Here is a 14,298-nt window from a genome sequence, read left to right as displayed (position 1 = left end):
CTGTCGTTATAACAGTGTTTGACAGTGGAAATGGAAACTGTGACGTTCATGGTTATATTTCAATACGACTACAGTCAAACACACAGGAAAATGTTAAGTAGTTAGTCGGTGAATAGCACCCTCTACTTGCTGAACACTTGGTGTGTTTTCTGCTTGCACCTTTGCAAAAATGCTCAACTGGCAAATGAGGCTCTTCAAGTGAGCAATTTGTAGTGTAGAGAACTTGGAATCATCCCTACTCCTTGTAGGAATTAAAGGCTAGAACTTGATTAAAGCTTTAAAAAATATTCATTACTTTTCAGCTTCTTCATGAATTTTAGCTGTTGGAACATTCAGTTCTCAAGATGAAATTATTACATCATTGGTAGCATGTTATCTTAAAATCCTGCATGTTAAAACATAGCTTGTGTTGTTAAGATCCACAAGACAATCACTGAAAATGCGCTTGATTGGATTTATTTTTAATAGAAGAATCTAAAATACGTTAGTATACTGAAAACAACTATTCTCTTTAAACGTGGAGCTCATTTTCCTGTAATGCAATATGGAAGACTTCTTCTGAGAGGATCTCCTTTGCCCTCTCACCTCTGCTCTTTTAGAAGTTCCATGTTTTCTGCACTTTGCATGTGCATTTAACTAAAAACAAACCTGCAAGTAACATCATGCAGAGAAATACAAAAATATTGTTAAAGAGGCTGTAACATTTATTTGTACTTGTTTTCGAAAAGTTAGCGGTCAAGGTTTTTTCAGAACAACCTTTTAGTCTGAATATTCTTAATGCTTGAAGGAAATTTGTGTGTTTATTCCACCACTTTTACGCGTTTAGTTTAAGTAGTTATTAATGAATTAAGGATTTTTTAAAAATCTTGCTGTTGAATTTTATAAACCACTTAAAATATATCTTGAAGCATGCGATGACCCCCAGTTTATGACATAGGGACCAAACAAAAATGGCCACAAGCTGCAGTGTGTGCTGTTGACCCAAGTCCAGCAGAAAGTGTTGAGTAAACATGATTGAACTAAAAATCATAAAAATCAGTATAGAAAGGTAGTGATTCAAATGCATTGCTGATATACAGCATCAAGAAAAGGAGGCTAAACTGATGAGTCACTGCAACGTTATGTGGTAGATACTTAAAAGAGAGCACACCTGATTGAGCAGTGCATGCAAATACACGCATAAATTTATATCAGGTTCAAAAATGAATCTCTAACTAAAGACCTGTTCCTACATAGCTATTTAAATGTGAATATTACAGCATTATTTCTCTGTCAATTTACACACTAAAGGCTATTTTCACACCTGAAGTGACAGTAATGTTTAAAACCAACTGTAACAGGAAAGCCAAAATGTATGTATTTTGTTGGTGTGTTGCAATGTTTAAAATTTAGGAAATAGTTACAAACATTACCATTTTGTCCTTCTAATGCTGCAGCTTTACAAAAGCAGTCGTGTGCTGAAGAAATAAAAATGCTTTATTTTTGCTTATATTTTCAAACAACTTATTTTTTAATGCCTTTGGTAAGCATTTGTTCTTGATATGTTGCTGGATTTGCAAGCATCTTTTATATTTGCACAAATGAGACCAGTCCAACTGTTTTAAATGTATGTTTATGGTATAATTATGTATTGTGTTGTTGGAGGGGGGAAAAACCAAAAAACAACACGAGCCAGTAGCTTTCTATATTGGTAATTGCAATGTGGTGATAAGCTTTTTAAAAAGTTCGTCATCATAATTTTACCTAGGGGTTAAAATTATATGCTCTCTCCAAGTTTTCTAAAGTTGATGTCTTAATGGGTTATTTCTAGGCTACCAAAAATAACGTGCATATAACCAGTTGCGTTGTTTTGCAAATCCTGCTTTGTTCTAATTTCTTTTTTTCTTTGTATATGGATAGCCTTGTTCATGCTGTTTTTTTCCCCCATCTCATTTTAGCAATGCAATTATGAAAAAAACAGCAAAACCAAAGATTTGTACCTTAGTACTAGCATATGTTCACAAAAGGGTACTTAAATTTCCATTGATGGTGTTAGATCTGTGTTGTGTTTTTTTTTTTTTAGTTGTACTGTGTTAATTGTATATAATAAGATAATTAAAACAACGGTAAGGAAATTAGTGCAGATGAACATAGCTTTTTCTTTGGTTATCAGGTACAGCACAGGGCTTGAGTATTCTAATTTAATTGCCAGGAAATTATTGTCTTGCTTTCTTTGCAATAAGGTCATAGCCTACTGCTGTGAATGTCTTATTTCTCCGGTTTTGTGCATTTTATTTGTATAGCAGAGGTATCAGTTGGAAGTAGTAAGTTTGTTTTGGTTTGTATTTTTCCCTCCACATGATTCCTGTCACAGATGTAACTGTGACAGTCTGATGCACCTTTCCTTCTGAGTGCTTGGATTTGAGTAGTTATAATAAATATATGAGTAGTTAAAACAAAAAAAAGTTGATGAAAACTGTTGGTTGCTGATCCTTTCCTTTAGCATTTTAGAAATGTTTGGGTTTAAATGGTTCTTATCTTGGTTCTTATCTCTAATGCATAGTGGGGCAGCATAATTCAAAATATTTCCAAACAGTATTAGAACTATAGACTGCAAATTGCTGCTTCATCAGCCTGTCACGGGCTGGCAATCTGCCTGGGATGGACAAACAGCTACTTGGGAATTGACCTAAACTATGTGTTGGACAGTGTAAGCTGAGATACCTGTTATGGACTCAGAAGCCTTCAACAACAAAGCTGGATAGTCTTGCTCAAAACAACCCCCCCCCCCCCCCCCCAAAAAAAAAGACCAAGATGGTTTAAAATATAGATTTAAGTAATAGAAATTAAGTTAACTGTCTTTAGCATGATGGAAGCATTTTGGAACTGTATGCTTGTTCTCAGTATTTTTGTCTCTAAGTTTGGTGATGGTTTTGCATATTTTGGCTGCAAATAATCAGTGCCTCTAGAAAAAAGTAAAGATTAAATGGTTAAAAATCACAAAATTCATTTTTTACTTTTTACATCCAATCAAACTCTTTAACGTTTAATTAAAAATTTTTAAGAATTTTATTAAAGAATCAAAAAAAAAAAAAAAAATCAGATATATTCCTCGTGTATATAAAGGACATAAATAGGGCTATCTTTTTTTCCCCTCAGGTGATTTTTAGCATTTGAGCTGCAGTTTTACCCTTGTGATTTTTTGGGACTTGCTGGCTCAGGCTTGTGGTTTTAGACAGGTTTTGAGACATGTTGACCTCATATATATGTTTCAATATGTTCTACAAGTGCAATCCTAGGCTGTAAGGTCTTTGAGTAAAGACTTTTTGTCATGGCAGTGTAGGTGTTTAAGGACATACCTAAGCAGTTATCCTGTAGTGTCATTGCTGGTTCTTTCTGTTTCTCCTTGCTCTGATTAATTTCAGGATTTATGGCTGTCATTATAGGGGTGAAGAACACCCTTCCACAGTTCCAGTTCTCGTAATCGATATTCAGTTCTTATGGCTGTGAAATAATTTAGTCTTAAACTGTACACTGGAAATTCTTAACTAGAAAAGCAATATTTACAAGTTGAAGTATACTTTCAAATAAAATATTCAGTACCCATTTTAGAATGGGTACTGAAGGAAATGAAGCTTTTAAAATTATGTAGTATTACTATTCCTTCCCGATTCAAACAAACAAAAAACATAATGGCCAATATTTGCACAAAATCAATACGTTTTGACATAGCTACCTGGACAGCTTCATGAGGAGAGAGAGGCTGTTTGTGGCCCTTGTTTGTGCAGTGTACACGTGCTGCAAGGCACACATTCAAATCAGATGAAAACAACAGCAAGAAAGAAAAACTCAGTGAGATGAGTCAGACGCTGTTGCAGGTTCTGCAGGGTTGATGTGTCTGTCTACATGTATATCCTTGAAAGAAAGTTGGGAAGAGTATGTTTTTTTTTCCCCCCAATGAGTAATTTGGTGATTTCTTCTTACTCTCTTAGAATGATGAGAATGTGTCACTCCAGGACATCACACTCTCAATTCCACCCAGTCCAGAACCACAAGAACCTGAGACAACTTACAGTAAGGTAAATGACACTGATTTACTCTCCAGAATAGATACAAACTTGCTTGTAAAAGGAAAATTAATTTTTATCACTGAAGTAATGTTTTTTGCATCTATTCAAATCTATTCTGTCAAATCAAATGTTGTTCAAATGAAAGGATTTATTTGACCTTCTGAAATACTGACTAATACTAATACCAGTACAGTTTAAATAATAACTTCTGATACTTGTAGCAGTTATGGCAGACTGAGTAACATAGAGTAACATCTTTCAAGATTTTTCTCAATTTGATAACTGTTAGAATTTGAAAAGACAGTTTTTGCTGGCAACAATTTTTGCTTTGAAGTATAATCATACCATAAGTTTTGTTACATGCTTTATTTCATGAGACTTTATGTTGACTTCTGCTGCGGTTTAAAATATCATTCCTCTAAAGCCAGTTTTTCCTGAAATACTGCAGGTATAGCAAACGCAAGAACTTAAAAATTAACAGAATTAACCCTGCAAAATCGAAGTTGACTTACTGTTTTAGATTGGGTATTAAAGAGAGAAGCACTCACAATGGTTATTCCAGAACGGATCATCTTTTGTGGTCACAGGATTGTGCTTTCTACAGTGTTGAAGTTTTGTGGAATTACTGGAGGCTCTTACTGTAAAGTCAATAGAGAAAGAGATCACCAATCCTACGCTACAGTAGGAGAATAATACTTGTTGAGGAGATAATGAAGTTGAAAATATATTTTGAAAGGGAAGAACACTTACAATCTGATTTCTGTTTGAAAGTCACTTGTCCAAATCCTGATTTCAGGGTTTAAGAGGTTTGCCAAAACCATAGATCTATATACGTGATCCTTTTAACAATCCTGACTTCAACATTATTAACATTTCATATAGGACTTATTTTCTCTTGAATTGTTTGTCTGATACATTAGTTGAGCTTGTACTTCAACAGCTGTCTCCCTCACAGTCTTAGTTTTAAATTCTAAAGCAAAATATGTTGGTTTTCAACTTCACAGCAAAAAACAAAAGCTAGGTTTAGCTGACACTTTGAATTGTCATTTCCTTAATTGAAGTTAGCATATGGTTTAGAAAAACTGCATAAGAAATCCATCTGGATGCTGTCCTAAAGCAGTAACTAATAACATCTAGTCAAAATAAAAGAAGATGAATGATACTGAATGAAAGAACACCCCTCAATGTATGGCCTTGCTATAATGGCAGAGCTGTGAAGTACGTTCAGATTACCATGTGATGAGAAAAAAATAATAAATCAAACTTGCATATATATATTTTATATATATATATTTTTAAGATTTCTGAACTTTACATGGTTTAAAGTTGTCAGTTTCTAGTAGGATGAATTCAAATCAATTCTGCTGTTTGCATTCTGGGGGCCCCAGAGCTGCATGCAGTACTTCAGGTGGGGTCTCATAAGAGTAGGGTAGAGGGACAGAGAATCATGTCCATCGACCTGCTGGCCACGCTGTTTTTGATGCAGCCCAGGATGCAATTGACTTTCTTGCCTGCAAGCACACATGGCCAGCTCACATTTGGGCTTTCATTCATCAATATCCCGAAGTCTTCCTCGGCAGGGCTGCTCTCTATCTACTCATGACACAGCCTGTTACTGATGTTTGAGATTGCCCTGACCAAGCGCAGGACCTTATGCTTAGCGTTGTTGAACTTCATGAGGTTTACACGAGCCAACCTCTCGAGCCTGTCAAAGTTCCTCTGGATGGCATCCTTTCCATCCAAAGCGTCAACACCACCACAGAGCCTGGTGTCGCTGGCAAACATGCTGAGGGTGCTCTCAATCCAACTGACCATGTTGACAACAAAGATGTTAGAAATATTTGGACTGGTATTATTTAATGTTGCTCACAGAAATACTACTAGAGGCAGTATTTAATGGTTACATTTTTTTGACACTCCATGACACCAGTTTCTTGACTGACAGATGAATCCATATTGAAATTGCAGCAGATTTACTTACACATTGTGAATGTAGGGAGTTGGTTAAACTCTCTTTAAAAGAGACTTCTAGTCAAGTTTCTTTGTTCTTAGTTGTATTCATCAGCCCACTTCACCAGGTGAAAAAAAATAAGGAAAGCATGTGCTAGTATTACTGCTAGGACACAACGAACACCTGAAGGAGCATGTCCTGTAGAGGCGTAGAGTTAGGTTGTGCAGCCCATATGGAAAACTTAGTATTGCCCAATGTTCTGTTGCAGACAGAAGATTTGGTGAATGAGATCAGGAAGCTTAAAGATGAACTGAAGAAAAAGGATGAAACAATCAACCGATTAGAGCATCAACTTGTAAGTATAATGTTAAATGCTTAACAAAATCCCAAGTACGTACTGCAGAGTACAGGTTTAATAGGTAATTCTTACAAAGAATTTAAGAGAGCTAAACTTCTGACTTCAAGTATTTTTGTGGGTTATCTTTAATTCAGTAGGGCCAGTCATGATTTTTTGTTTAATGTTAAGTTGACCAAAGAAAAGTTATGTCTCTGAAACTAGGGGACGCTTATCATAAATAGTGTCCAGATAAACACAGATACCCTGAGGCAAAATTATTTTATGCCTATTCACTTTTTGTTCCTGTTCAAAGTAAACTAAACTTTGGGTTTTGCCATGTATGTTTCTGCATTTGGTTCCGCCAAACTAGTCTGGTATGACAATTCTTGCAAAATAGTCCTATGTTCTCAAGCCATTTTCCGAAGCTATTTTAGATAAATTGCTTTTTGTATTTACTTGAAACTCATTGATTGATCTTATCTCAACCAAAACCACAAAGTAACATGGAGGGGAGGGTATGATGTCACCTAAATGTATTTTGGGCTTTAGAAGAACATTCCTAATAGATTTCTGTGATGGGAATAATTTTTTCTTTGTGATTTCCTGTGCAGTCCATACCATATTCCATGGCTAATGAGACTATTTATAACTGCTTTCATAACCCTTTTTAAATTAATGGTAGTGAAACTTAATTCACACTATGGGATGTGTTACTGGATATGAAATCTCATGCACCTTCCTTTTGTTAAATGGTAGTAACATTTATGTTTCAATTTCTTCTTGATACATACTGAGTAAAGCTTTTGAACATACTGTTACCTACCTGTTCATCTTGATTAATTGCATATATTTGCAATTACTGCATTTTTTTGCATATGCATATGTATGATGGACATCTTTCAAGTACTCTCCTGAGAGGGAGACAGTCCTGGAGAATTAATTGTTAGATAAGCAATTAACACTAGACCAATACTCTATTTGTATCAATACAAAATAAACATGGTATTGACTTCTGGGCCTCAGTGGTGCTTTACAAGAATCTTACCTAGTCGTTTTCTAACAAATTCTCCTTTCTCTTCGGGGGTTAAGGCCACTAGATGCAACTGCCAGAGAGACAACCAAAAACCTTCAGGGGCAACGTCTGTGTGTGCTGATAAATTTACGCAAACCTCCTGGAGAAGGAGTTCTGTGAGTAAAACTTGCCATTCCTTCTTGGTTATTACTTTGTGATTCACTCCCCAGTTTTATTCTTAATTTTATTATACAAGTTGGCTGGCCTTATTTAAGAGATTATACTCTTAAATGAGTGTTTTATTCATACATCCTTACTCCTGTGCCTACCGTACACATTCTTTTGCTGACCTTTTCTTATTTATAAGTTTAATACCAACTTCTATTTTAAAATGTATAATAAAATTTTAGAATTCTGTGCTTAATCATATTTCGCACTACTTATGTTACAGGCAGCCCAAGCTGTATATCTAAGCATACATTAAGACATTTTCCTATCTGATTTTCAAGTCATAGGTATTCATATCTGTTTTTTGTTGTTGAAGTTTCATTGCTGCTGTGCACATGTTTGTAGAAAATTGTGTGTTCTAACTCTCAGTCCCTAAATATAAAAGACAACAGCAACAACAGCAAAGTTAATATTTTTTTCAATAATTCACTTGAAGAGTTTAGCTTATTCAAAAACTTATTGGGTGAAAATCACTCTGACAAAAGACGTGTTCATTCCCATATGTTGTTGCATGGATCATATTTGCTTGTTATACAACATTGTTAAATTCTTCAAGGATCAGTAATAGAATACTTAAGATGATGTGAGGGGAGGCAACACTTCTAAAAAATAATGAAATGTCTTTGAACGAGGCTTTTATCAGTCACCAGCAAATAGTCTTCAGATCATAATCTCGTAGCTACTGCTTCAAGAGAGAGAATCCAGAGAGACTTCTTTGAAAGATGAAAAATGGATTAGAATTCTTGTTTCCTTTTACCCTGCCCCTAGTTACTTGATGTCAGATCGTAGTAAAGATGAATTGCCCCTGCCGGCCCTCTAAAACTATTCTTTTAAGTATATAGTGCTAGGATAGAAGTATGATTAGCAGTTGATAGCGAACACTTTTTTCCTGTTGAGACCTAGCTTTTCAACATTTTCTCTAGAAAGCACCTGAAATAAAGAGAACATAATCTTAACTGTCTCTTAGTTTGCTCTGGCACTTCTGTTCCAGTAAGTAAATGTAATGTCCTTGATGTTTGTTCCATTCTGTTATCCTATGTCTTTGGAGCTCTTGTACTATTTCTTTTTCCCAGATTTTAATTTAATCTGTGACATTCATATAACATTTTTCTACACTGATACTGTGCCTGAGTTAGTGGTTACTGTTGGTGGTCCTTTCTTCCAATCTCATTTTCAGTGTAAATTCAGAGACAGATTAGTAACAGTTAATTTTTAACTGCTGACTGCAGAAGCTTCAGTTTGAGCAACCTGTATTACTAATTTGTAAGACAAAGATATTGGAGGAGATGGAGAAAGGGAGGAAACTAAGACCTTAAATCTCAGGTAAAGGATTCATTTAACCCCATTATCTCTTTCTTCAGGATGAAGTACGCTACTTTGAACTTATTCAGTACTTCTGCTTGAGAATACACTATTGTCATACGGAAATTTATTCAGGTTAAGGGAGAATACCTTTTTAAATAAAAAAAAAGGACTTACAGCTTTGTTCCTGGTTGGGTGTGTCTTTATATACGTATATGTATACGCATAATAAACCTCTCAGTATTTTTGTCTTTATATGTGAAATTTCTCAAGACCATTGATAGTGGAACTGGAAAATGCAAAGTATTGACAAATGTTCAAAACAAACTGCTTTTCAGGAACTGTTATTTGTAAATATTAGCTCAAAACATTTTTGGGCAGAATGCTTATAGAATGACTCCATGAAACTTAAATAAGAAGACATTAAAAACAAACAAAACCCCAAACAAACAAATGGACAGTAGTTTAAGGCAGGACTTCTTAAAGGGCAGCAGTTTTGCTGCTGTAGCCAAGATCCAGTTCTAATAATCAGACCTCAGTTTTCTGGTTTAAGAGTTCCTCTGCTGTATGCTTTATTGCATGGTTTAATATAAGTAGAATAAATATAGATAAAGCCTTGACATTGTCATTGTCAATCTGGAACCCAATAACAAAATGTCACTTGCAGTGGAAAGCAGAAGTAAGCTACATTTTCTTGAGGGATCTACTTTATTCTAACAGTTCACAAATTCTAGTAGAACTGTTAACTGTGTGTTAATTTGTGAAGCATAAATAAGTCATAATTGAACATACTAAGTAACTTTTTCAATAAATGCTTCCAGAAACGTGCTTAAACTTCGTTAATGTAGTGGTATATAACAAATAGTTGCTGGAATAAGCTAGAAAATAGTGAGAGTGGAAATCAGCTGTTAGAAGATCTCAGAAATTTAAGACCATGTTAATTGCAGTAATTTTTTGCAACATTACAATCTACTTAAAATAGCTGATATTCATGATTGCTTATGGTTTTCCTAGTGAATAGACACGTAAGTATCATTAAATGTATTCTTTCAAAAATTTTATATTATCAGTTTGTTTCTTTATTACCAGATACAGTTCTACAAAATGGCCAATGTAGATGTGAAAATAAATTTGGGGTTATTCTTAATAGAGACTGCAAATTTTTTGAAAGTACTTCTATGGGGTGCAAGGGTTATATTTAAAGGTAAATATGTACATAAATATGAACTGTGTAACTTTAGGTTAATTGTTCAAACCTGTTTTGAAATGTTTTGAAAACTGGGCATATTAAAATTTAATAGCTACTTATTGCCCAGTCACACTCCAGTTGTTACATAGTACATCCCGTGTCCTGCAAGTATGCTAAAAATGACAATTTAGAGGCAACCATTCTTTTTGGTTAGCCATCCACAGAATAAAGTCTTGTGCAGGTATTGAGTGCCAGGGTAGAGCATGACATGTCTAGACGGATTTTATATACATCTCTTATAGTGAATTCACTTCTAGTCAGTCTATTCCTTCTGTTTAACTATCATGAGAATAATAAAAGTAAAAACTTGATGGAAATCTTGAATACAAAGTTACCTGAGGAATTTAATGTTGATGGAGAAAGCTTATAGGGAGAAAAATATGAGCATCTGTTACCACAATTGTCTTGCATGTTTTGCAGCATTGTTTGTGTAATACAAAATAGTGAAAGATACTGAGATTGTAAAGGTACTAACAGGGGTTAGATGTCTTCAATTTCTATTGTCAAGTTATTTGATGTCGTGAACTAGAAAGGTTGTTTGCAGATGCTGAGAAGTAAAGTACATTAAGCTAACTATAAACCCCTGAATTTGGATGAACATGCCTGTAAAAAAAATTCTGGCCCTGAGGTCCAGTTCCTTAGCAGAACATGATTCAAGTGCTCTCCTGTGCCTTGAAACAGTAAATAGGAACAGTAAGAGCTGACTTTCTCCACTGTCTCAGAATAGCAAGTAGTGATGAGATTTATTTTGCTTCTTAAAGGTTATATATAATTGCACTCTTGTCTCTGGTAAAACAATAGAAAAACTCAGTGTGCACAGGAGCATGCATATTCTTGTTCTTTGCTACACCTCTTTTCTACTTCTGTGCTGAGATACTCTTTACCTTCCATTAGTGTATTGTTCCAGCTGCTTGTTCCAAGGCCTTGCACATCAATTGTTTTGGTCAACCTTCATAATGCTTTGGTTGTCTTTGTATTGTTGTCTTCGAGTATTTTCTTCCCTGAGCTATAAATCTTCAGTATGCTTTGACTCTGCAACTTCAAATTTCCAGGTATTGAAGCCTAGTTGCTATGTAAGTGTTTATCTTCACATCTGACGTAGGTTTCTCCCGTTGTCCAGCACTTCTCTGCTGTGCTGTTCACTTGCTGATCTGTTTTAACATACTAAAAAAAAATACTACTAATGCATGTACTTTCTTGGCAACAAAGTACCGTGACTGGACTAGATATTCTTGTTGTGCAGCTGCTTCTTGCTTTGTTCCAGTGATGCTGCATGACACGTAGGCATGTGCAGAGCACAAGTCCTTTAAATCTTACACAGCGGTTCTTGTTTGTTCAGTCTACAACCAGCACATAAAACTCGGTGTTCTGTACTTCCAAAAATACCATTGCATGTCAGAGCTGCTCATTTATAATCTTCCTGGGTGGTAGGCTAGCAAAAGGAAGCAGCTGCAAAAACATTTTGTTTTCATTGATACTTGGAGTATGTCATTGTAAATTTGTTCATGAGGTAGTGCTCTGAGTTTGTGTGAGGCAGCTGGCAAGGCTAGGTGAGACAGCAAAGATAGACGTGGATAAAAGTGGCTTTTTCCTGCATTTGTTCCTGTAACAGGAAAGACATTCTAAAGCAAAGCAGTAGTGGTTTTGGATATTGGTGTATCCTTGGAAAAATAGCCGCAATGTTTGGCTGTTGGTCTAAGATTACTGTGCAGCAGTACCTTAGTACTATTTCTCTTGTCCTGCTCTGGCAAAAGCAGTTGCTTTTATTCATGTGATCGCTTATTCTAAGGTTGAGGTCTTTTCCTAGCAATGGAAAACTCTGGCCTTAATATCTTTGTAGTAGCAGTTTTCTAAAAACGAATCCTCCTGGCCCCCACCAGGTTTTGCAGTGCAGTGAAGGTCAAAACTTCAGGGTCAAATGTTTTAGCTGCAATTGTACAGTTCCTCAGGTTCTGTGAAAAACATTCATCACTTTATTCTGGTTTGTAGGCTGCTTGATGATCTCAATTGCTCTCGTTTTTCCACGGTTTTCCTGAGTATTTTGCCTGGTACTAAATTCTGAATCAGTTTCCCGTTGAAATGTTTTTGTTGTTTCACAATTTCGGTATCTGGGAAATGAGAGGAATGGGACTTCGGTGTTTAGGGCCCAGATGCACATAACAGCTGAGGGGAGGAACTGTGGGGACTGCTGGCTAACAGTAAAGTGCAGGTGTAAAGACCTGCATCACACTAAGGTTCAGGATCCAGAAGAATATTATTGGTTTTTGCACTTTTGCATAATCAATTTTTTTAAATAAACACTTAGATAAGTTGTGTTCTCATCTTTCAATCCTACCATTGTTTGCTTATTATATTTAGAGGCTCTTTAATAGTCAAGCAAAAAAAAATATTGTTTTTCACATTTCTTCCCTATATTCATTAGGAAACTACTATTTTTTGTGTGTTTTAAATATATGCCATAATCTAGGAGACACGCTTATTTGTGTGTATGTGTTTTTTTCCTGTTCTTTGGATTTCTTGGGAGCATCAGCATATGTCTGCCTAATGGGGGAGTGAATGTGAGTCATTCTAGAACGAAGAGCTTTGTAGATCTCTTTGCTGAAGTTCTGTAAAATACTATTAAAAGTAATCTTTTCTTAAGCCAGCCTTACTGTCAGATACCTCTCTTAATGTAATGTACTTGAGGATCAGTACAGTCTTTATCATTTAAAAAACAAAACAAACAAACAAACAAAAAAAAACAATTTAAAATACCCACACTAATAAATTCCCAACACTGTATTTCTTGTTCTTTATTTGGTTCCACTGATGTTGATTTTTAATTACTTTATTTAATGTACATTTAGGCAATGCTATTATGATTTCTACAAAGGAGAAATTTAGCTTTTATTTGAGATTACATTGCTCCATGCAGGCCAATCTCTGAAGACTGCTGTCGGAGGAATAGCTGGTTCTGCTTCTCAGCTTATAGAATGTTCTCTGGCATCAGTGCGAAGGGAACTGAACCATGCCTGGCGAGCGGTTTAGTTTAGCAGGCAAAACACTGGAAGAAGTTATTTGCCTTTTCTTCATTTCCTTCTCCAGTCAATAAGTAATGATTAAATACCATGAAGAATTATGGAGAAGACTGTATTTGGGGCTGTGCTTTGAAGTGCTAATATGAATGCTTAAAAAGTACTGGAATGTATCAAGACATCTAAATACATCTAAATACTTTTATAATAATATCATAACTTTTGTAGGTCAGCTGGCTTGTACTTGTCTTAATCTCTTCCTTTAAAGGAAGGAAGAGGATATCGAATTTTCACTACTCCTCTTTATTTAACGCCTTAATGTCAAAGAAATCTAACAGGAAAAATACCAAACACCACTAATGACAAAAAAACACCACCACACGTTGCCACGTTGAAGAGGCCTTTAGAAGATGAGACCTGTACCTGATGATACTGGGCTTTCTACAGTCTGGAGATTGTGTTTTATTTAGATGTTTAGAGAATGGAAAGAGTTTGTTGTTGTTGTTCTTCCACCCTGACAGGATAAAATGTGAGCAAACCTACTACAGCTGGCCTGAAAAATGTAGTTGTCTTTTGTACAGTGATCATTTCATCTTGTTTCTAGGAATATTTCTGTTTTAAAGACAATATATTACATTGTTTTGTAATACCGCTTGACTGAAACTAGTTATGTTCTTTCATGCAGCAGTCTGAAAATTGTGTGAATGTTGATGACTACTGATGGAGGACTGTAAGAACATGTTAAATAATCAATATCTCCATCTAGAGATAATTGGATAAAAAAAAAAATCCTTGCAATTTCTTTCAAGTAATTGTTCTGTCTCAGCTTCTGAAGAATCAAGTAGTCTTCTCAACTTTTTCCTTTATTTCCTGTTCTAGTTTGTGTTCTACCTAAAAAAAAAGTCCAAGACTTGATTTAAATGGGTTGCATTAAGTTATGTTTTAACAGGAATGAAACTTGGAGTAATGATGGGTAAAATCTAATTAGATGAAGACAAGTGGTAGCTTAAACTTCTGCTGGGATAAAGAAAAATATTTTTGTAGAAATAATTTGATGCTTAATAGTCTTTTAAAAGAAGCATGGAAATAAAATATTGCTGAATTATTTGTCCAGCCTTGGACAAAGGGCAATCTGATGTGCAACTGATAGGCCAGC

At 35.3% G+C, this 14,298-nt stretch overlaps 1 protein-coding gene across 7 annotated transcripts in view; it reads left to right on the top strand.

Annotated features, from left to right (window-relative positions):
• Nucleotides 1-14,298, top strand: part of CCSER2 (coiled-coil serine rich protein 2) — a 75,247-nt gene that overhangs the window by 46,233 nt on the left and 14,716 nt on the right. For all 7 annotated transcript variants that reach the window (XM_084526145.1, XM_084526147.1, XM_084526143.1 and 4 more), the window contains exons 7-9: nucleotides 3,972-4,058; nucleotides 6,269-6,355; nucleotides 7,427-7,525. In XM_084526145.1, the coding sequence (XP_084382271.1) occupies nucleotides 3,972-4,058; nucleotides 6,269-6,355; nucleotides 7,427-7,525 (273 nt within the window). The remainder of the gene's footprint in view (nucleotides 1-3,971; nucleotides 4,059-6,268; nucleotides 6,356-7,426; nucleotides 7,526-14,298) is intronic.

Source organism: Aythya ferina (assembly GCF_964211825.1).
Source record: "Aythya ferina genome assembly, chromosome: 7".
Classification (NCBI taxonomy): Eukaryota; Metazoa; Chordata; class Aves; order Anseriformes; family Anatidae; genus Aythya; species Aythya ferina.
The sequence above is the reverse complement of the archived record's forward strand: the minus strand, read 5'-3'. Positions and strand labels throughout refer to the sequence as shown.